The 23,166-nt window shown below is 39.7% G+C and overlaps 1 protein-coding gene across 3 annotated transcripts in view; it reads right to left on the reverse strand.

The window, feature by feature from the left end:
• The window catches only part of Hpse2 (heparanase 2 (inactive)), a 630,225-nt gene that overhangs the window by 127,299 nt on the left and 479,760 nt on the right, over nucleotides 1-23,166 (reverse strand). For all 3 annotated transcript variants that reach the window (XM_076563135.1, XM_042263859.2, XM_042263852.2), the window contains 2 exons: nucleotides 15,461-15,554; nucleotides 518-624 (listed from right to left, as the gene is read on the reverse strand). In XM_076563135.1, the coding sequence (XP_076419250.1) occupies nucleotides 518-624; nucleotides 15,461-15,554 (201 nt within the window). The remainder of the gene's footprint in view (nucleotides 1-517; nucleotides 625-15,460; nucleotides 15,555-23,166) is intronic.

Below are 23,166 nucleotides of genomic sequence, written 5' to 3' on the forward strand. Positions count from 1 at the left end.
CTAAATGAGCTCCCTTGGCTAACTTGCTTCAGCTCTGCCTTTCAGCTTTGTTGGTTGTCATGTGAGGACAACACTAGCTTCTCTTTCACATCAATCTCATTGGTTGACAAAGTATCAAAGCATTTCAGACAGTCCTTGGCCCCTGGTGGACCCAGTATACTTCAAAGACCTACTGCAGCATAATTACTCTTTGCAATGCAGTTATGACTCACACTAGTCCCCTCGTCAGGTGGACCTAACTCCCAGAACCACGGTAAAATGCAGAAGGGAGAATGTATGGTGCTGACTGTGTCTTACTCAAGATGTCATCTGTGCTCTGACACTTATGTTCGACAGAATGTTAGTAGCTGGAGAAGTGACCAGTTACTGTTTGTAAAGTGGTTAAACACATCCACAAATGCACAGATGATGAACTTTCCATTGGAAATCAGCTTTGCCTTGCGATGGGTAGTGAGTGTGTTATAGCTTCACTGTCTTTCCCTGGAAGTTCCTGGGAGTGAAAATGTGAATTACTTACAAGAATCCTGCAGCATAGGAATCTGACAGATTGTTTGTGCCTCCAGCTGAGGTGGTCACCACGCCTTCGAGCCAAATTTTCTTTCCTGGAGTGTATGTATTGACCACCTGTTTACAAAACCAAAACAGAAGAGGACAGATGACATTGTAAAAGCTGTTCCCAAACGAGAAGTACTGTCACTCCCTAAAGGAAGTGTCTCTGATTCCCTGATCCCAATTGGTCATGATTTGTGCTTTGTTTCATGAAGATGTGTATCTGTTACTTTCCTTTTACAGGAAGACCATGCAAAGAGCAAAAGAGGTGGTCAACTGGAGTAGCTAAAAGGCTGACTCTGGAGCAGACTGCCTGGAAGGCAGAGTGAGTTGCAACATGCATACAAAAGTCTTAGTGTTCACACATGTTCATTATTCTCCTTAAATAAACCCAAGCGACGGTGTGATAGAACAAATGCATATTCTAGAGTTTAAGATGACTTTAGGGATACAACATCCTTCACTGGAAAGGATGAAGCCCATCATGTTTTCATAGTAACGGGTACCGAGAAGCAATGCTTTTCAGGGCTGTATTTCCACACTTCTACAGTAAAGCACACTGTCTATGTATCAGAAGTCGTGATCCATGAGAGGGAGAGGAAAATGTTCTGGGGAAGTATATAATGAGCATGCCATGTATATTGCAACCATATTTTGAAGATAACTGAAGTAAGTATAAAAAGAAAAGACCATGACCCATGGGTCAGATCTGCACAGGAAACTACAGCTGCATGCCTTCCAAGCAGAGGCAAAGCCTTGTTAAAATGTGTCCCTCTGAAGTTTTGAAATTACCCAGTCTCTGTTCTACAAGTTGGAGGTTGGCCAAACTATTCAGATCAGGGTGCAGATACCCTGGAAAGCAATTAGGCAGTTGTTGTATTGGGTAATACTAGTAGCTTCTGAAAGTACAGTCTGAGTTGCAGGCTTGTCTATAGCTAGTTCTTTGGAGGAAATAATAACCCCTGGCAGCAATGGTGACCTCTAGGACTGAAACAAAGAACTGACAACAGGAGGCTGTGCTTTCACACTGGCAACCAATGCTGGTAACCTGTACTCCACCTCACAGAGATTTTGGTCAAAGCTTATGCAAACCTCAAAACTGTTCAACTGTCCCCAAGGTAACACAATGGGAAGTATTTGTCTCGTGGTTTCTGTCTCCTGATGGTCAGGAGTAGCCTAATAAAGTTGCTCCTCCTCTTGTTTCATGGATAGCTCTGAGAGCTGAGCATATCCCCCAAATGTTTGTTGCCCCTGTCCAGAGAAGCCCCAGAGAAGGAACGAGAAGCAAGTTCCTGCTGCATTACACTAGCACCAGGCTCTGGCTGCTGCTACAATGGTTAGGGTATGAAGAAAGGCTGGAGGATTCCGGGATACACAAGGGAGGTTGATAGAGAAAATAGTGCATTTAGACACCCTCTAATTCCTCTCCTAGACATGTTCACTAGCCATTATTCTTCAGGTTTCTAGAAAAGAGTGCAAAGATTTCATGATGTCACCATCAGTGGCAGGTGTCCATAGTTAGAAGACTGAAATATGAAATGTATTCAATGCATAATATGAAATACTATGCAGCATTTGGAGCAAAATATTCAACATAAGTTCAGAAACACAAATATACTTTAAAGCTTCAGTGGTAAGTTAAAAAAAGAAAGTAACAATAAGATAAGTGGTATGACACCATTTATATAACCATTTATTAATACACAATAAAGAACAAAGACACATTTTTTTAAAGGATATGTCAAACATATAATGAAGACACAAAGGAAGAAAACAGACAAAACAGAAATAGGACCTTTTGTGAACTGATTATGTAAGTTGAGGTAGAACATAATATAATTTAGCTCTTTGTACCTTAGGGCTCCCAGAAAGAATATATGTAGATGTATTTATATAAATATATATATACACACATATATATATACAAATATTTAATATGAGATACAGATCTATGCATGTGACCAAACTCATAGGTAGGCATCAGCAAGTGATTATATTTCTTCCTAGGTATAGCTTCCTACAACTGTTCCATTCCCATTTAGGAGAAGATTTGCATTGTTTTATAACTCACTTAAAATTGATATTGGCAAAGTTACTGAGTTTTTCAGAAACAAAATTGCAAAATATAAATTAGATGGAAATAAGAATTCTAGCCAAGAATGGAAGAATGAGAATTAGTGGTGGAGGCCACATTGGCATGTTGTCAAAGGTTATATAGGTCATATGCTTAGCGAGCACAAAGCAAAGATTCAATTTCTATTGGTCCAGATAAGATGACACTCTCCTAACCATCTTTGTACATGGAAAGAAAAGAGTCATCAGGGCCTACATCTTGTTTATTGCAAAGTAATTCTTTCACTCTTTTTAACACTGCTCAGAATGTCCATCCCAAATGGAATTAGAAATCAAAAATAAGAAAACAAGAGATATACTTTAACTGATTAAAAGAAGAATCACATAGTGAAGTTGAAAACTATATTTATATATAATTCCTTAAAACACTATATCTGTGCATGCAATAAATTTTTTGCTTCCTTTATAATTAATTAAAGCTGAAGAATGTATTTATGCTTTTTTTAACCTTTAGCTTCCAGGATGTTTATAGTTTAACTTTGTTCCCAGAGACAGATATTTTAGCAAGGATACTAGAGAAAGAGGGTTTGGGTAAGTCAAACAAAATGATAAAACTAAAGCACAGATGAGCTCTGAAAACATTATGCTAAGTGAAAGAAACCCAACATAAAAGGTCATGTATTATATGAATTTATATAAATCCACATATTTAAAACAGCTGGAATATGTTCTAGAAAGTCCATAGAGGTGCAAAGTTGATTAGTAGTTTCACAAGGTCGAAAAAGAGGAGGAAGTTTAAGGTGAGGGACAAGAGAGAGTGACTTACTAATGAGTATGAGATTTCTTTGTGAGTCTTAGATATGTATTAAAATGGCAATGATTTAAAAATTTTATGAATATACTAGAACCCACTGACTTTCATATTTTAAAAGGGTGAATGTTATGGCATGGGTATTATTTTTCCATGTCTAAATATTTTATAAACATATATCTATATATAAATCATTAGCAAAAGGAGAGGTAGTATCTAAACATACAAAAAAATCATAATGTAAGAAGAATGTACCCTGAGACTTCTGGTATGTATCACAAGCTAGCTTTGACTTTTGGAAATCATTATCTTGAATTTCATTAATATTTGAAGGTATGGGCTTGGAATAGATCAACTCTAAGCATCTTCTGAAAATAATATATTAAAATGTATTAGTATTTTATAATGCGGATGTGTGCCTCTTTGGCCCTTAACAGTCAGAGGTTAAGATTGCCTTTGATTATAACCTGCTGAATCCCATGAGTTATAATAAAACTGGTCTAGAAAGACACACTAACTAGTGTAAAAGTGGCATGAACATCAGGGGAATAACCAACCACTATCTAATTGCATCACAAGATGAAACCCCATACCTGGCACCAACATCAGGCCCTACAGTTAGACAAATTATAGGCCCTAGGGAAGAGGTTCTTACTATTTTGCTGATAAATGAACACAGCACTAAACTGATTCCACATAATATCATTATACTATAGACTAATGCATCTCTCAACCCTTATCTGAGAAGCTTCTATTTGCATAGATGGTGATTAAAACAGAGACCCACAAAAGATACAAGGAATAAGAGACTGTAGAATGTTCAGCCCTAAAAGGAGCATCCATTATATCTCCCCTTCACCAAGGCTTGGGGATGTCTGTGGAAGAGTGTAGAGGAAAGAGTATAAGAGCCAGATGTGGTAGATGACTACAAGGAATCAGTGTCTTTTAGATACAACAGAGCAGCTATATGTATGAACTGACAGTGGTTGCAACAGTCTGTACAAAACCTATGCAAGCCCAACTCAGAAAATCTCAGCAAGGAAATGGAAGTGAGGCACAAAATTTTACCCCATGTGTGGAGCTACTGGCTTTTAGGAAAGGGAGAGACAACTTTCTCTATGAGTGTCGCCCTTGGTCATGTTGACAGTGTTGCATGGAAGAACACACACCCAGAATATGTGAGTAGCACAGATTGGTTTGATGGGTTTATAATAAAGGACACTAAGCTGGGTGAGCAGGAAAGGTGGGTGGATTTGCGAGCGTTGGAGGAGGGTGAACATGATTAAAACGAACTGTACAAAATTCTGAAAGAACTGTTTTTTTAAAGCAAGTGTTTGATTATGGAAGTTACAATTAAACAGGTTGTGGGGCACAAATAAAGGTTAGAAACACCATTGAGAGTATCATCTCAGAAACAAAGATCTGGATTGTTAGGGAATAATTAAAATTATATAATAAATTACAGAAGTGGGTTAAATCACTTAGGGAGCATATTTTAAAAGTAGGTAGAAAGAGTTAAAGATTTCCATTAAAAAGCATTGAGGCATTATCAAATGTTTTTATTTATCACTTCAACAAACATTTATTAACTACCTGCTAAATGCTAAGTAGACTTCTAGGGGCAGGTATAATGCCACTGCTTTATACTGTTGTCATGTGAGGAAAGTAACAATTAGTAAACAAACAAAGAAGAGGAATAAGAGTCAAGAAGAAAACAAGACAATAAAATGCTAGGGAGGAGCTTGTCGGGAAGGATGCTTTAGACAGTTGTCAGTGAAGAGCCCTCTGCAAGGCGGTATTGAGAGTTGGTGAAGAGGAAGCCAGGTCATTGATGCTTCCAAAGAAACAGCACAGACAAAGGATGTAGGGTGAAAACAGGACCATTGCTTGTAACACAAAAGGAAGGCCATCTGGAGTACAGTACATACAAAGATGAAAGATTGAACCTACGAGGTCAGAGAAAAAAGGAGGGTGCTTTCATTCTGAGTGTGACGGAGGCTCCTGGAGGGATTTAAGCAGGAGAGGGGTCTGATCTGACTTATGTCAGGTCACTGTAGCTGCTATGAGGTCATACACATGTCTTAAAAGGATTGTGGAACCTGTAACACGATATACAAATTAAAGGTTCTGTTATTTCTATGACCACTTTGAGCTTCAATGTCCTTATATATAGATGGAATAATACCTGACAGGATTGTACTAAGGGTCCCAGCTGTTTAACAAAGAATAAATAACATGAGGCCAGTGACAGGATAATCCTGAGCTAGTGGAAAGGGATGTAGACCCAGTGGGTGAACATTGACTTACAGGAGCCCTTTAAGGTGATGCATGAATTCTGAGATCTAGTCCAGATATGCCTACAATTCCTATTGGCAGTGGGATTCTAAACTATTCATGATGCTTCCAGGAAACCTTGAACTATGACCTGTTTGAGGGCAGGACACCAAGTCATCTTTTCTTTTTAATATTTATTTTACTTTAAAATTGTGTGTGTGTGTGTGTGTGTGTGTGTGTGTGTCTGTCTGTCTGTCTGTCTATGTGCATGTGGGTACAGATGCCTGTGGTTGCCTCTGGCCTTTGATCTTCCTGGAGTTAGTTACAGGCAGTAGTGAGCTCTTCAATGTGGCTTCTGGGAACTGAACTTGAGTCCTCTGGTCCATGAGTAGTACTTGGTCTTAATTGCTCAGACATCTCTCAACCACACCCTTTAGTCTTACCAATGTTGACTTCCTATCAGAGTACCTGGCACAGAGCTTGGGCTTCACTGAAAATAGGGCTCGAGTCACACCTAGGGGCTGAGGCAATACCAGCCCTCCCTTGTACCGGCTTATGGTAAACCCTACTCTTGAAGCTGTCAGACTTAAGAAGCCACGTGCTGCTTGAAAATACACATCTAGAGACTAGGAAAAACAGAGACACACAGTGAAAACCTCTAAGAACACAAAAGACCTAAGCAAGAACACTGCTCATTTATTTTCTAAGCTTTGGTGTAGCAAATCTTGATTTCTGAGAGGAAACTAGAAATTCTGACTCTTGCAACATGGGACTTATATATGAAACTCAACAAACTCACAAGACTTAAAGGCAAACTATCATCCAATATGATGTGAATCTCCAAGAACTTTATGAAGAATCGTTATGATGTTCTGACCTTGAAAATAAGGAGATCGTCATGTCCAGCTATTGTGAGCAAGTTTGCTGTCAACACTTGGAGTTGAAAGTGGTATGCTGAACTTGGGAGGGGTAATTTGTATGAGATGATTTTATTTCAAAGAGTTCAAAACCTACCTCTTGTAAATAAAGCTATGACTTCAGAAAATGTTTGAAATTATAAAAGCTATGTATACAGGATCCTACATAGTCCACTCATACAAAAGACAAAAGTTAATCTGAATTCTCTTCTGAATGTAGGAAGAATGAAAAGAAAATCTTTAATTTTTGCTCTCAGAGCTGAGGGTACAAATCACATGCCCAGCTTGCATGAAGCCCTGGATTCAGCCTCAGCTAGCTCTTCCTGCAGCATTATGATTGGTGAGGTAGTATTCAGTGGTTGTTATAGGCATGGACTCTGGAGATAGAGTCCTGCATTTCAATCATGGACTTATTGTATATTGATTGTGTGACCTTGAATATTTAAGACTACTTCTTTGCGTTCTAGTGTAGAATAGAATAACGACCTCAGTGTATTTATGCTTTAGCTAACTGACATTTGTAAAAGAACTTAAAAACAGTTCCTGATGTATAGTAAGCACTTAAACCCAAATATTTTCAGAATTTCTCTCCTTGTTCAAGTTACCTGAATTTGTGTTTGAAAAGTTTAATATCCACACTGATTGCTCTTCCCTCTGATAAATAACTTGGGTTAATAGGTAATTTCCCAGATATATGTTAAACACTAGGAAAGGGAAGTTTAGGATTTAAAATACACATGGATAATATACATAAGCATAACTAATATCTATACATCTATATGGAGTATAGTTAGCACAAGCATCCTGTTACCCACGTGAACAAAAACTGCACAGTGAAGTAAAACTTGGATCTAAACTGACCAGGGAGAAATTCCTCAAAGCACTGATGTTGAAAGTTTACGGAGTCAACACAAATGAGCAAATGTTTTCTATGCCTTTTCTGTCGAGGACATGGTGGGAAACTTGATGAACTGGGACTCTTCCAAGAACAGAGAAGGCCAGCATGGTGAAGTGTGGTGGTGGTATGGATGCTGATGTTGGGTGCTGGTTGAGCCTGGGGAGAAAATTAGCTTGGGCTAAAGAGGAGAAAAACCAAACAAACAAAAAGGGAAAAAAACCAAGCAGAAAAAGCAGATGGAACCAGCTGCAAAATTCCCTCAGAAAATGAAACTCTAAGAAACCAAGGGCTATAGTTCAAAACTGTGGTTTTCTGAGTAAATATGATTCTCCCTGTGCTGGAAAGAGAAAAGGCGAGGACTTTGGGAAGTGAAAGGGCTCCTGGTGAGAAATGATGTGCAATGAAGGTTATTCTCAGGATACACTGAGGGGAGGAGACGGGTGTGTGTGTGTGTGTGTGTGTGTGTGTGTGTGTGTGTGTGTGTGTGTGTGTGTGTTGATGTTACCTGAGTGAGCTTAGGAGGAGGCTGGCTGCCTAGCTCCCTCCTGACTCTTTTGTTCCCAAAAGCAGCCCTGGGGCCCATGTGGTCAAGAAGCTTTGAGGCACCCAAAGAAAAGCCCGTTCAGTGGCCATCAGCTGCTCACTTCCCCATCTACTAGAAGCATACGTTTTTTATTCTTCTTTTATTCTGGAAATATTTTATATTTCCAGTTCCATTCTCTTACATTTCAGAAATGAGACTGAGTTAAAATGTTTGGTGTCTTCATATGGATACACTGAGTCAGGGGTAGAGTAGAAGAGGTGTGTGTGTAAGGTGGGGGAGAGAGGAAAAGGAGCACACGTTGGGAAAAGAGTCTTGATTTTTTAAAAAGTAAAATAGGAACATAACCATTTATGGGGCACATTTTCCAACCCTGATCTTCCCTTTCCTCTAGTTCTTTGATATCCCGCCTCTAAAGCTGTAACCTACATCTTGGAAAAGACTCCTGAGGACCTGGCTTCAGGCGCTGGCTGTGCAAGAGATGGTAGCATTGTTGCAGCAGACATGTTGTTTATGGTTATCCAAACCAACACCTTCCTTAATGAGAAAGGAAGCAATAAAACAGGAACAGTGGACAGGCCAGCTGGGCTAATCAGCCCTGGCAGGGGGCCCACCCTCCGAAAGAAGCTGGAGCCCATTAATTCCAGGATCTCATGTACTTGGGAGTCAACCTTCCCCTGAACTTCAGAAGAGCAAGTTGCTCTCTGCGGAACCAGAACAAGCCTGCTATACTGCTGGTCACAAAGGACTGCTTTAGGGAGTCTCTTCTTGGTTTTTAAAACGCTATCTAATATTCTTTACATAGTGTGTGTGTGTGTGTGTGTGTGTGTGTGTGCATGTGTGTGTGTGTGTGTGAGACCATGTGCATGTGGAGGTCAGAGAACTATTTGAGGGAGTCAGTTCTCTCCTTTCCAGCATGTGGGTTCTAGGGGCTGGACTCATGCAACAAGTTTTGGTGGCAAGCGCCTTCACCCACTGAGTCATCCAGCTGGTCTTCAGGAAGCTCCTTATACCTCACCTACGTACCCTGTTTGCACTTCAGCAGTCTTGATTCTCAGGTGAACTCTCAGTATTGCTCCTGATTTGCCCACTCTGTGTGTGTAGTTGTTGACTTGATGCTACCAACTTCACTGGAAGAGGAGGGGATAAAGCTGACTCTTCTCCTTCCTCTCTGTTCCTTCCTGAGTCTGGGCCTCACAATTTCTTTCCTTGTCTTCCTGCCTTTGTCCTCTTTCTTTTCTAGACCAGCCTCCAGCCTGCTGTCCTTGGTAAACTCTGGAATTCCTCTCCAGTTTTAAGAACCTTCAGTGGTTTCTCCTTGCATTGCCAGCAGTGGGAATCAACCATTTTGTTGTTGTTCACTGAGAGGTCTGTCTGACCAGCAGAGAGATGAACAGGAAATAACTTGTATCTGATGTTCCTACAATCAGTGAGAGCTGACCACAGGTCAGGACTTGGACTGCTTTATTTCAGATGGTATTGACTACCACACACAACCAGCGTTCAGCTCCCCATTCTCCATTCTTTCCCTGTAAATCCCAGGCAGGATGGTCTGCTTGCTTTAGAAAAATGGCATACACTTCGGCTCTTTGTTTCCTTCCTGCCCTCTCACCCACACTTCCTGGTAGTTTTTTCGAGGATTGTTCTAAATGTTATTTTCTCTATGAAACAGTCCTCAACTCCAGGAAGTTTCCTTCTTTTTTCTAAGTTCTAAAGTTTTTTGAACCTATCTCTGATTTTGATCTTATTGCACATAAATATAACTTTGTATTTCCCCTTTTTTTTTCATGCCCCATGGATTTCTTGATAATGACTTTATTTAATATTTAGTCAGCAAATGAGAATATTTTATTGATGAAAATACTAAGTTTCAAAGAAGACAACTAACAACCCCCAGCTAGCAAGGGCAGATATCACACACTCACAGCTCCGTTTAGGGCTCTGTTACCTTCTGATTGAATTTTGTTGCTTGAGGAGAACCACAAGCCTTTGCTTACCTAAGCTGCCTCCATATTTGAAATGTCATTCTTCAGTTAGACAAGGTGAGCTTTTCTGAGGCGGGTCATCCCATTATCTCATCCCACACCTCTCTCTTCTGTCTAGTGTCTATGTAATTTCTGTTCATTCTCTTTCTGTTACAGAGTACCATATTGTCCCAGGTTTTTGGTATTAGATTAACTGTTGGTCTGTTTCAGAGACATTTTTGGGATTTAAAATGTTACTCTGTTCTTGTTATCTCAAACTAAAGAAAAAAACAACTGAATGAAATGAGACAACAAAATATTAAGATAAGAACACATGGACAGGATGGAGTCAGTATGGAGGCAATGCCATTTTGAGCATATGAAGGAAGACAAGGAAGAATGTTCCAGAGTCCTAAAGCACTGATGAGTGGTGGTGAAGACAGAACAGAAAGCAGTTACTGGCTGCTTCCGTTCCCGTCCTTTGCTCTGACTAACCAATATTTTAGGCTACCGGATGCTTTGCACACTCAAATGCCCGACTCCACCAACTTCAGTGATGATTTTATTCTTGTTTAGGACAAGCACTACATCCTCTTACTTCTATGCTGAACTGTTGTAAGCTCCTCAAGTGTGTGTGTGTGTGTGTGTGTGTGTGTGTGTGTGTGTGTGTGTGTGTGTGTGTGTCCCGCTGAAGATGCTTTGGCTCTAAATGGCTATTCCTCCAACTGCCCACAGGTGGCATATTCTTCCGCACTGCCATCCCTGGTGCTGTCCCTCTCTAGAGAACAACTGGAATGGAGCGCAATGCATCAAAGTCAAGTCTTCAGAAGCCTTGTTCTGTTCCACTACCACTTGTCCGATACCATGAAAGCTTGAACATTCTCACCCTCACTTCCAGGGCAGTCACCCCATACCGACTAATTGTGGGGTCACATTGGTATCCTCTCTAAGAACACACTGGTATTCTTCTTTGAAAGCACTTCTAATTGTGGGCGGTTAGAAAGAAACTTTGTATAGGCTACAAAATAAACAGTTAATAGATGTCAAATACAGAGCCAGGTGGTGGTGGCACATGCCCTTAATCCCAGCACTCGGGAGGCAGAGCCAGGCAGATCTCTGTGAGTTCGAGGCCAGCCTGGTCTACAGAGTGAGATCCAGGACAGGCATCAAAACTACACAGAGAAACCTTGTTTCGGAAACCCAGAGAGATGGATACATACCACGATGAGTTCCCATATCCCACTATCACAACCATCATTGCACCCCCCACTAGACTGGAAGGTCTATGAGGACAAGCATCCCGTTAGTTTTGCTCAGCCTCGTATTCTCAGAAGTCTGGAAAACACTACAAAGGGCACAAACTCTGACACATAAACGGAGAAGGGTGTAAAGGAAGGAGGTGGAAATTAACTTTTCAAATATGGAGGGAGCCCGCTGCAGTTCATTTCATATTCAAACTGCAATCATATGGACAGTACTTGTGGAAATACTTTCCTCCTGACTGGGATTTCACCAACTCCTTCCTGTGCTTATTGAATTGCTGAAAATAATGTAAAAAGTGTTATTTCCTCTTCTGATTCCTCCAGGAGATGAAGACACAAATCACAGAGTCCAAATGAGTTGAGCCAAAGTGGTTCTTCTTGGTTCTTACGTCACTGTTTTGGAGTCAGCCCAGCTCTCTACACTATACCATCTGCGTTGTGTCCTAAATGTCTCTCACTTTTCCCATTTGACCTTCTCTGCATTGTGAGTCTCAGTTCCTTCCTTTGACTCACCTCCCAGTACAGATGATTATTCTTGTTCTAATGGAAAGGAGTGTGTGCTCATCCAAAGGTGTGGGTTGTCCAGACATTTCACTGGTTTCCAAAAGTATCATATAGATTTTCTTCTAACCTGATAATTCACTGACTGCTGAGAAAACAGAATTCTTCTCTAAATGGCAGTCCAAATTTGGAAACCACAGCTGCTTTTAGCAATTGAGTCATTGACTTTCAGGTGCCAAAAATATCACCTATTATATTCTCTAGGGTTCAAAGAAAGAGGAAAGAGAAAAAAGGCAAAGAAGAAATGGAGAATAAAGGTAGTATGGAGCATTTATAGTCACAAAAATTATTAAAATAAGTGCAATAATTAACAAAGTAACAGCAATAACAACTATTGCTCAATATGAATTAACAGACCAGCTGTGTAGGACATTCCTAACTTCCTTAAAAAAGAGGGAATGTAGAATTCTTAGCATCTTCACTTTATAGGTAAAGAATTAAAGTTATGGATATTCTGGCTCTCAGCCCCAACTAAGGTGAAAGCTGCCACCAGCTGAGTAAAAATGACTTCTGACTAATCTTATGTGACAATCTTGATGCACCGCAGTCATCAAATCTTCCAGCTAACAGTTTCAGCTACCATGGAGCAGAGAAACTATCCCTGCCATGCTCTGTACAAATTCCCACTTATCTGTTCCATCACACAACTAATGTTTTTGCCATGAAGTTTTGGAGTGATTGCTTATACAACCACAGAAAACCAGAATAGGGGCCACGACTTGAAAGGACCTCTGGGCAGGTTATGTTTCTAACGGCCAAAAGATGATGTCTGAACTTGTTGCTAAGTCTAGCCCTCCCTTCCAGGAGCCTTTTACTTATAGGTCATTCCTCCTGAGAGCTTCCACTATTTCTTCCTGAAGTGGGAGGCCACTTCAAGGGCATCAGGCATATTCTTAAAGGCTTGAATCTCAATTTTCCATAGGGTTTTAGTTCTTTCATCTATATTTCTGGAACCCTATATAAATCAGAAAATAAGCTTTGCTCCTTTAGCTTTTGAATGTTCTGTGATGATTAAGAGCCATGCAGAGATAAAGGGTGAAGCAGAGAGAAAACACCTTCATCTTTGTCCTAACTTATACTCACTTGCTACACTTAAATAATGTGAATACAGTTAGAACTGTCTCTCTTGGTCAATATTATTACTAATAACAATCTTTTAATTGGGCTCAAAGATGGAAGAACCCAAAATAAAGGGACTTGACTATCTTGTACATTGTTGTAATACAAACACTTAGAAGGCTGTCTGAAGCATATTGCCTGAGAGAGTTAACTTATGAGTAAAGGAATAAAAGAAAAGTTCTTCTAGAGAGCAACACTTGAATTAGCACAGTGAGTCTAGAAAACTGTAACATTCTGTAGGTTGATTTTTGTTTGATTTTTAGGCTGAGTCTCATCAGCCAAGATTGGCTTCCAACTCATGATCCTCTTGCCTCAGACTTCTAGGGGCTAGGTTATAGGCATGCACTACTATGATCAACAATAGGTTGATATTCTGTTGCACCAGGCAACATGTTCCAACCTAGTCAAATATTAAAACTGAATTCCTTGAGGCCACATTTTATTCTATTTTCTATGTCCAGCATCTGGCACTTTGCATGGTGCTCACAATACTTTTCACTAACTGTTGTCAAACAGACTGGCAGAAATATTTCAGATCATTTAGTTCTTCTTGTCTAATAGAAGGCAGTGATAGAAAAAGGTTCTGGTCAATGTCCCTTGTCCCATGGTGATTACATTAGGATGCAGAAATCCAGGAGTCTTGAGAGTTCCCATGCTTTAACATTCCCCAAGAACAAGTGAACAGGGAGGCTGTATGTTATTTGAGTATGACATTAGCATGAGAATATAAAAAAGGTTCAGACTTCCACTTTAGTTCTCAATGGTGCTTTTCTATGATGGCTTCAAGTAGAATTTTCTTTCAAAGATAGTTTTAAACATGAACCATTCATTCATTTGTCTATGTCTTTATCCATCCCACATTTACAGAGGGACTACTTATTGAGAAGTATTTTATCTGCTCAAAAGGATAGCTGAGGATCCACAGAGTGCAAATTTCTAGAAAAGAACCTTACTGGACAGCAGAAGATGTATTTTGATGAGGCCTAGTGAACTTACAAGATCCTCATTATTTAGAATGAATGAATCTAGTATATCTCAAAATGTAACTCTATAACCTGTAACACACACAATCACTAGACAGATGACTATTCAAGGCAGAGCTCTCAGCTCTAGCCACACTAAACCAGAATGTCAAGAATAAGACTGGACATGTTACTAATGGGCACCATTGGTTATCTGGATTGGTCCAATAACTAAAGGGATCTTGCTGGAAAGAACTTCATGCAATTGCTTAATACGATTTAATTTTCTCTTCCTTTTTATAAAAGTCAACTCTTACATGGCTGATTCTAAGATATCTAAGAAGGATGTAAATATGGATCAGAGTCATTAGCTCTCAAAACCAGAACTTCAATGAATATGAGCAATGATAATCCCCTTAAACTAGCCCCAAGTGAATCCCCAGGAAAAGAAAACAAGCAAACTTGTCATTAAAGAAGCCCTTTAAATAAAAATAATAGTTGAACTTAATTTTAAATGGAGGGCAAAGTTGGAAGGATGAAGACAAAGTCTGCCTTCTTTATTGTTGTTGTTTGTTTAACAAACCTTTGATTCCCATGTGGAGTTTTTATTCTTTGAATTTTACTTTTTGTTTTAATTAATTTATAATAGCTGCACATATTTATAGGGTACTGCGTGCACTATTCCAGTTTTCATAATGAAGAACTTCACCTCTTTGTTATTTCTTTACATTTAGAGCCCCTGAGCTCTCTTCCAGGTATTGATAAGCTGTGTCACTGTGAACAGTCACCTTGTTATGCTGGAGACATGGATGTATTTGCACCACTTCACTGTGGTATGGTACCTCTTAGCTCACTTCTCTACATGCTGCTCTCTCTTCTCTCCTAGCTTCTGCTATTTTCTAGTTTGAGTGAATTGTCTTACCTTTTCCACAAGGAAAGGAACATGAAGTATTTGTCTTTCTGAGTCGGGCTCATTCTACTCAATACAATGACCTCCAGTTCCATCCATTTTTCTAAAAATGGCAGGATTTCATTCTTCATTGCATGGGAAACCTTTCACTATTTCTTTATCCATGTGTCCATTGACAGATACCTTGGTTGACTCTGTATCTCAGTTAGTCTCAACAGGAAGTGCTTCAGGAAGCATGAGAGTGCAAGCAGCTCTTTGATATGATGGCCGTGCTCTGGATGACTGGGTTACGTGCAGGCCTAGTTCTGGTTTGTGAGACACTTCTGCACTGCTCTCCATGACTATACTTCTTCCATGCCCACCAACAGCGTGTAAGCGTTCCTTACCCTTGAAATCATTTGTTAGAATGGCTCTAGATCTTGATGTGACAAATATAAACCCTTTGAAATGTGAAAAACAGTAAGGATCCACAATCATCATTGAAAGAAGGGGATGTGGCCACGTCCATCTGGAATCTTTTCCTAGCCTGGTTCCCACAGCACTAAATTCCAGTTGAGACCCTGTGACCTTTTCCTTGTCTTTCTTCCAAACACATCAGCTCACAGATAATTCTACTCACTTTCTGAATTTTCCTAATCTGGTCAGAGAGTGTATCTAACAGACGAGTTTTCAGGAAGTCCATCACCTTGACCACCCGGCCATCAATGTAGCAACTGGAATAAAAATAAAATAACAGTCAGATAAAATCTTGAAGAGGGGGCTGGAAATACACTTCTCTTATTAGAAGTCTATGTTTGCTGAGGAAACCACCTAGGATTGTATTCATCACAGGACAGATTTTGACTCTTCACACTTTTCAAGCAAATAATATTCTTTGTATTTTCTCCATTTCCAATTCCATTTGTCAGCTACTGCAACTTTTTTCAGCCTTGCTCAGGTAAAAACCCATTTCTTGCTCTCTGGGAACTGGCAGATATTACATAATCTAAACTGGGCAATTGGGGAAAAACTTACTTTTTCTCTTGGGAAAGGGACTTAGTCTCCAATCTCATGGCTGTCTCTATCTTTACCTTAAAGCAACAAAGGCATGGGAGAGTTGCAAAGGAACACCCAAACATTTGCTAGGTTTCCACTTTTAAATAAGAAAATAAACAACAGAGTAAAATTCTGATGCAGTGCAGTTAAGTCTCAAGTGTTTCCAGTTTCTAGCTTGCTTCCTTGGTAAAACTCATTATAGTGGAGCCCCCTCCCCATCATTTGGACGAATGAATGAGTGAATAATGAACAAACAAATGCAAAGAAATCCATACACTGGCCCCAAAGCTCTCTGCTGATCGAACAGGGCTGGTGCTCATTTGGTCTGCTTTCAGTCTGGTTTTCATTAGGGACTTAAGAGAATCATCAAGCTGCACTGACACTTGTGAACATTTGACCAAAACAGGCCCACCCCATCACCTCATGTGCTCCTCTTTTCTGAACCACTTATTCCGAAGACTAAGCAGACATGGGCTCCAGGTGAGGTGACCTTCATCACCTAGAACCCCGCCTTACTCCTATCTTGGCAAAATCTGAACTAAGAAAATTTTTAAATGCTTATGGTTCCCATATGCCTAGCCTAATCCACTAAAGTCTTATTGGTTGATAACTAATGATAGATTTTCTTTCATTTGAAATAAAAGATCTATCCATCAATATATACAGACTTATATGAAAGTCCTTCTTAATGTTGTATGGGATGGTCAGGCTTAAAAATCTTTTATTGTAAACAGGTGCTCTAGCTGCAGTAAGGGAAGGAGACAGGTCTGACTCAGCCTTCTGTTGGCCTCTCTCCCCACCATAAGGTATTTCCAAAGAACTCAATGTTTAAATGACTGATAGGTTTAAAAACAAAAAACAAAGAAAAATGTGTTTTTGGAGACAAAGACATTTGAGGTCAGATTCCTGATTTGTCATTTGCTCCTTATATAATCTCAGAGGCTTTCCTGGTCTCTACAGACCTCAGTTCTGGCATATTTAAACTGTCTGTCTGTCTGTCTGCCTACTTGCTTGCCTGCCTGCCTACCTACCTACCTATCTATCATCTGTCTAGTTTTTGTTTGCATATTTGTTTTTGAGACAAGGGCTTACTCTGTAGTCTAGGCTCGCCTGAACTCACTATGTAGCTCAGGTTAGCTTTGAACTATAGTAATCCTCCTGTTTCAGCCTACTAAATTCTGAAATTCAAATGTGTGGTAGTTTTCTGATTAATGAGAGAGGGGTGACATATCTGCTCCTTGGGATTAATTATAAAATCAAGGCGATAATAAACCTAAGATGCCTGACACACAGCGGGCACACAGGAGGTACACAAAAACTTTTTTGTTTTCTGACCTTTCTAACTTCATTTAAGACAGAGGACACTAGTTGGTAAAATTATGTATAAGTATAGAATCCTAAAAAGTAGAAATATTGTCAGAAGATATGTACTTATATTTTTTGTGTGGTTACTTACATAATGGAATAAAACAATAATATGACATTTTACCTCATCTCTGGTTCAAATGCCAAACTCAAGTTCAACAAACATTTATTATGTATAACATAGTTTCAGTCATGGCTACTGCCTTAACATTTCATAACCTCTTCTTTCTAGTATTTCATTATTGCCATCTCTAATTTTTGAACAAGTTGAGCTTGATCATGCATTACATGAAAAATGGGCATGCTGGGATGGGATCATTAAAATTAAAGCAAAGCAAGCTGTGCACTGTTATTCTACTGCACAGCTGAAGAAATGAACACTTACATGGTGGCAAGTCCTATGACAAACAGCATGCTGTAATTAGTCTCTCAGGATTCAAGCAAACAAATTGTAGTTTCTCCTTTTCTCTACATTCACTTCCCAGTAACTATGCTAACAATCAGTGTTTATCATTTTTGCTGGCAACACATAGAGTTTAATAGTTATTGACACAAAGATGCCAGATGTAATTTTTCAGTATGTAGGATTCTCCACAAACATTTAGACTAACCCATCTGATCTACAGTCCCTTTATTCTTTTCCTTTTTTTCTTTTATTCCTTTGTTCAAGTTACATAGAACTTAGAGTTAAAAACCCTGGTTCACTATGCTTTATCACTTATTACCCACATGATATCTGATCTCCACCCCTTTTTTCCAAGTTGGCATAAAAAGTAATAGATTTAGTTATAACATTTTCATACACATATATCTGGGTTTCTCCTTCTATAAGATAGGTTAAAAAATTCAAGCCTGGAGCCAGCAAGATGGCTCAGTGGGCAATGGTGCTTGCCACAAAAGCCTGATGATCGGAGTTTGGTTTATGAGGACTACCTCTGTCTTCCGCATGTGTGTGCTCTCCCACTCGCTCCCCCCACTCTCCCACCATGTATGTGTCTCTATCTCTCTCACACACATTCACATAAAATAAATAAAAATGTAAGAACAAAATTAAAAATTCAAGCCTGTAATATTTTTATAGGGATGCTATAGTGAACAAATAAGGAAAAATACTTGCCACAGAGCCTAGCACATCGAAGTATCCAATAACCAAATATACTCTGCCCGGTTACTTAAAGGCTCAAGGTAGCAGAAACTTGACTGAAAGGCTATGGGCTGGGGCTGCAGGGGGAGCATCTTTCCAGAGGAGAACACTCATCCACTACAAGGTTTGAAGGAGGAAAATATGTATCAGTAGAGACAAACTCTGGATTCCTTGCAGGTGGGGGCAGAGAGAAATATGCTCCGTATTACTGTTTGCTCAGTGAAATATGCTCCAGATTACTGTTTGCTCAGTGACTGACATTCTGTTTGTCTGGACCCAGAAATAGTGCAAGTCCTCCTTCATTCAGCACAGGAGAAGGAGCTCCAACAGAAACTTTAACTTAAGCCTTTCAGAGCCCATTATTGACCCCATTTTTAACCTAACAAGCTGGATCTAATTATTCCCAGTTGTTCCCTGGCTACTCCTGAAGACTGAATTTGCAATGAGGTGGGAAGAGCTCCAGGGAGAGAAACCAGTGGACAAAGCTACCTCGATGGTGTGGGCAAGAAATGATGTGGCTCTAAACAAGGGAAGACACAGAAGACACTTGCCACGCAAGTGGCAGACTGTGATGAAAACACTCACAATATTTCCTTCTGAGTGAAATCAAGGCATTCAGTGAAGGATAACCATGAGCTCAAGAGAGAGGATGCCTTGGAGAACATTATGCTGAGGACAGTTAGGCATTAGAGTTAGGCCACAGCTTGTCAAGAGAGATGAAGGATGCAGTTTGATAGATCAAACATACACAGACTATCAAAGATGAAACATATAGCAGCTAGTTAGAGATAGCAGAAAATTGAGATGGGCAACGTTGACCTGGTCTCTTCTTCAGCTTAAAAGTCATGGGTAAAACTACGGCGTTAGATGAGGTAACTAAGCAAATAAGGGAAGGTCACAGAGATGTCAGAGACCCTTTAAAGTACTTCTCAAATATGGCCCTGGGCTTGCCTGTACCTTTGACCCAGTGAAGGAACTGAAACCCTTTACTGCCCTAAGCAAAACAGCATCTTTCTAACAACCTCAGTCTGAGTCTAGTTTATATTTGGATGTCAAAGGACTCCGCATATTAGCCTGAGAATTTCATTTGCAACTTAAATTCACTTTTGTCTTCAAGTATTGAAACAGGAACTTTGGTCACTAAAATTTGGGATCATTCTGAAGAGAGGGGAAGGGGATCAATTAACAACATAGCATGGACTGGATAACCCTGAAACCTCTTTTATTATATTCGATTTTCTAATTTTAGACGGGATCTCGTTCTAATCAAATCTAGTCTAGAATAATTCACTGTACATCACAAGCTGGCCTCAATTCACAGAGAGGCCTCCTACCTCAGCCTATTGGAAGTCCTGCTTATCAGAGCACCTGGGTACCAATAATACCTCTCCACAGTGTCACAGTTACAGACCAATATAGCACACAGATATAGGTATGAAGGAAGTGAAGCAGTCTGTGCTCACCAGCAGGCTGCTAATCATGATGATGAGGGTCATTTATTTATTACTTACTAAGCTACAGCCCCAGCTCCAATGATACAGATTTCTAACAACGACTGGGTAAAAGGAAGCCAGGCTAGAAGATGTTAATTTTTCAGTGGTTTGAGCACAACTCTCTTCCTTTCTGTCTTTTGCCCTCAGAAGATAATGATGATTCTTAGCTAATCACCAGTCTCCACAAGAGTTAATTAGTTTAGCAATGGCTGCAGAGGATTCTGAAGACGGATAAATCAAAAAGAAAGAAACTGGCAGTGGGAAAGCAAAGAAAATTTTCAATTAGAGAAACTCTAGACATGTCAATATAAAAATCCCAGCAGGGTGATTTTAGAATTCCCTATAGTAACACTTTTAAGTAAATCTTAGATCTCCTCCAAATCCTTATAAGCTCCAACTTTTCTAAGTTCACACAAAGAAATGAGCCACTCAATTGATGGGTGCAGCCAGGAAGACTGTGTTGAAATAACCTTTCCATAACTATTGTAACAGTTGAAACATTTGTTCATGATCAGAATAGCCTGTCTTGCTTGACGGCAGCTACTGTCATTCTTATCTCTAGACTGGCAGGTCACACCAAGCATGGCAAGAATGGCTGAGTATTCAAAGCAAATGGGTCCTCTTATCAATTTATTCATAACTTTCTTATGTATTTAAATAAATTTTAAAATTTTATTTACTATATGATTTACTTCATCTTATTTTTTAAAAGCATTGTCTTTTTATTATAAAAGAAATAAATGCAAATTAAAAAATAAGCACAAACAAAATAGAAGTATAGAATGAGGAGTCACTTATAAGACCAACACTTGAATCATTGTTCACATTTTGATAAATATCCTTTCAGAGTTTTTCATAGTGTACATGAAATTTCATACAATGTACTAAATAAAATCTATTCTAGATCCTATTGTACTAGCATATACATTTAAACTTGCCCCATCTAAGACACCCAAGTCATCTAACAGAGATATTGGTCAAAACATCCTACTTCAATTTTTCCTCCATCTCGACCATGGGATACCCTGCCATCCAGCTGCAAGATTCAGTTTTAGGGTTGCACTACAATTAGCCACTTATGCCCATTAGCTTCTTCAAATGTTTAATGAAGAGAGTTTGTTGGCTCCAGGGCAGCTGGTTTTGTTTACCTGGCCCTTTACTTTAAGAGGAAAAACCTTTGCCCTTATTATCTGACCCCTTCTTTTATTTCACGTAATTGCATTAGGGCTGGCTTCCCAATGCTCAGGAATTTCCGGACCTTTTTTTTTTTTTTTTCTGCCTGCTGCTTTCAAGGAGGAGGGGTAGTCTACTCAGAATTTTAACACCCAGCCTGCTGACTGGGCAAGTAATTCCATAAAACTGGAGCCTTTCCCTCCAAATGGGGAGAAGCTTAAAAAGTCATTAGAACAGCCCTGTTGACCTGTAAAACCTAGTCTGACACCTCCAAGCCAAACAGTGGAGAAAGCTGATTGGAGACTCTATAAAGCTCTTTAAGTGTGCTTCCCCTCCTCCAAAGGGCCTCACTCTGGGCTCCTGCTGAGGCACCTCTCTTTGCACTTGCCATAGGGTTTGATTCTGAGGCGGCATCATTCTTCATCTTCTCTACATTGTGTCAAACTTCCTATCTTGTGTTTAAAATTACTTGGGGCAGGAAAGCTTGAAAGAAGAGAACACAGTTACAAAGAAATATTCTAGACAATATAAATGCTTTTTGAGCTTTCTGAAACTTGTTTGAATAATCCCATGCATAAATTATCCAATAGACTAACATATTACAGTTAAGGAATTTGAGTTTGTACTATGAAAAGAAAATATAGCAAGTCGGTATACACAAAGGCTGGGGTTACGGACATCCCAGCACACAATGAACACTCAAAAATATACTCAACAAAATAATGAGTGACTGCATGATTTAGTGAGCCAAAGGATCTGGATCTGGGGCTGCAGTGTCTCAGGGCTAAGCACCCTATTTCTAATCTGTCTCTCTCAGTTAACCCCTTGCAGATTTTGGATCCTGAGCCTAGAGTGTGGTGGAGAGACACTATATCTTGGCAGAGGCTCAAACAGCTGGACCTTGATCCCAGCAGTCAGTGCTGTGGAGAGCAGGCAGGAAGCTGGAGAGGAATGGGTGGGAAAGTCCTCCATATTCCAGCCACGGGAATGGCTCTAAGAGGCCCCTTCAGGGGACTGCAGAGTTACAGCAGGCAATGGCACTGAGCTTGAGGGCAGGAGCACATCCAGGTGTTTTCTGTCTGAAAACTGATTGTGGGGCCATCCTTGCAATGAGATCAAATGTACCAAATAGAAAATTAGGCTCAAAAGTAAACATTTATATAGAATGACAAAATAAATGACAACTAGCTCCCAGAAACTGAAAAGTCTCTCCTCTTCTGTCTCTCTCCTCACCCTTCCCCATTTCTTCTAGTGCTCATTTCCCCGCTCTTGAGGCAGTTCACCAGAAATACACACACAGAAATACTTCCTGGCAGCACTCTTTGGAAAATCTAGCAATGCTCAGTAATTCCTAGCAGTCGAGGAAACCAATTCTAGAAAAGGCTAGTAGCTAAAACCATTACCTTCCTGGGAAACCTGACAGCGGGGTATCAGTGGGAGGAACGGCAGGCCTAAGATGCCAGAACTTACCATTAGCATGTAGTATTTTTAAAAGCCTCTTTATTCTTGAGAACTGCATATATGTATGCAATGAAGTATGATCATTATCTTGTGCTGGCCCCCGCATGCTGCAATAGCAATCCACCTATCGAGATTTGCTCACTATTTGCAATAGCGGTACATCAGTCACAGGTATAACTAACTGGTTTCTGGTTGGAGGTGACAGCATCTATCCTGGAAACTTGGACACTAGAAGATGAATAGAACTTCCATGTTCATGTACTGGAATAATTAATATTTTGAAAAATACAATACTGAAACCAGTCCATAGATGCAGTGCAATTCCCATTAAAATACCAATGACATTCTTCACACTAAAAAAATAAATAAAATTCATACAGGCACCCACAAGATCTTGATTAGGTAAAATAATTCTAAGCAAAAAGAATAATGCTAAATACCAGAATATTTGACCTCAAATTATACTATAGAACCACAGTGACAGACAACATGGTATCGGTGCAAAGCCAGACATGCAGACCAACAAAATAGCATACAGAGGACCTAGAAGTAAACTCATTCAGTTACAGACACCTAAATTTTGACAAAGATGCCAAAACATACATTAGAAAAGAGACAGCCTCCTCAACAAACAGTGTTGGGGGAAGCAGACAT

This window comes from Peromyscus maniculatus, chromosome 1 (genome assembly GCF_049852395.1).
Source record: "Peromyscus maniculatus bairdii isolate BWxNUB_F1_BW_parent chromosome 1, HU_Pman_BW_mat_3.1, whole genome shotgun sequence".
Classification (NCBI taxonomy): Eukaryota; Metazoa; Chordata; class Mammalia; order Rodentia; family Cricetidae; genus Peromyscus; species Peromyscus maniculatus.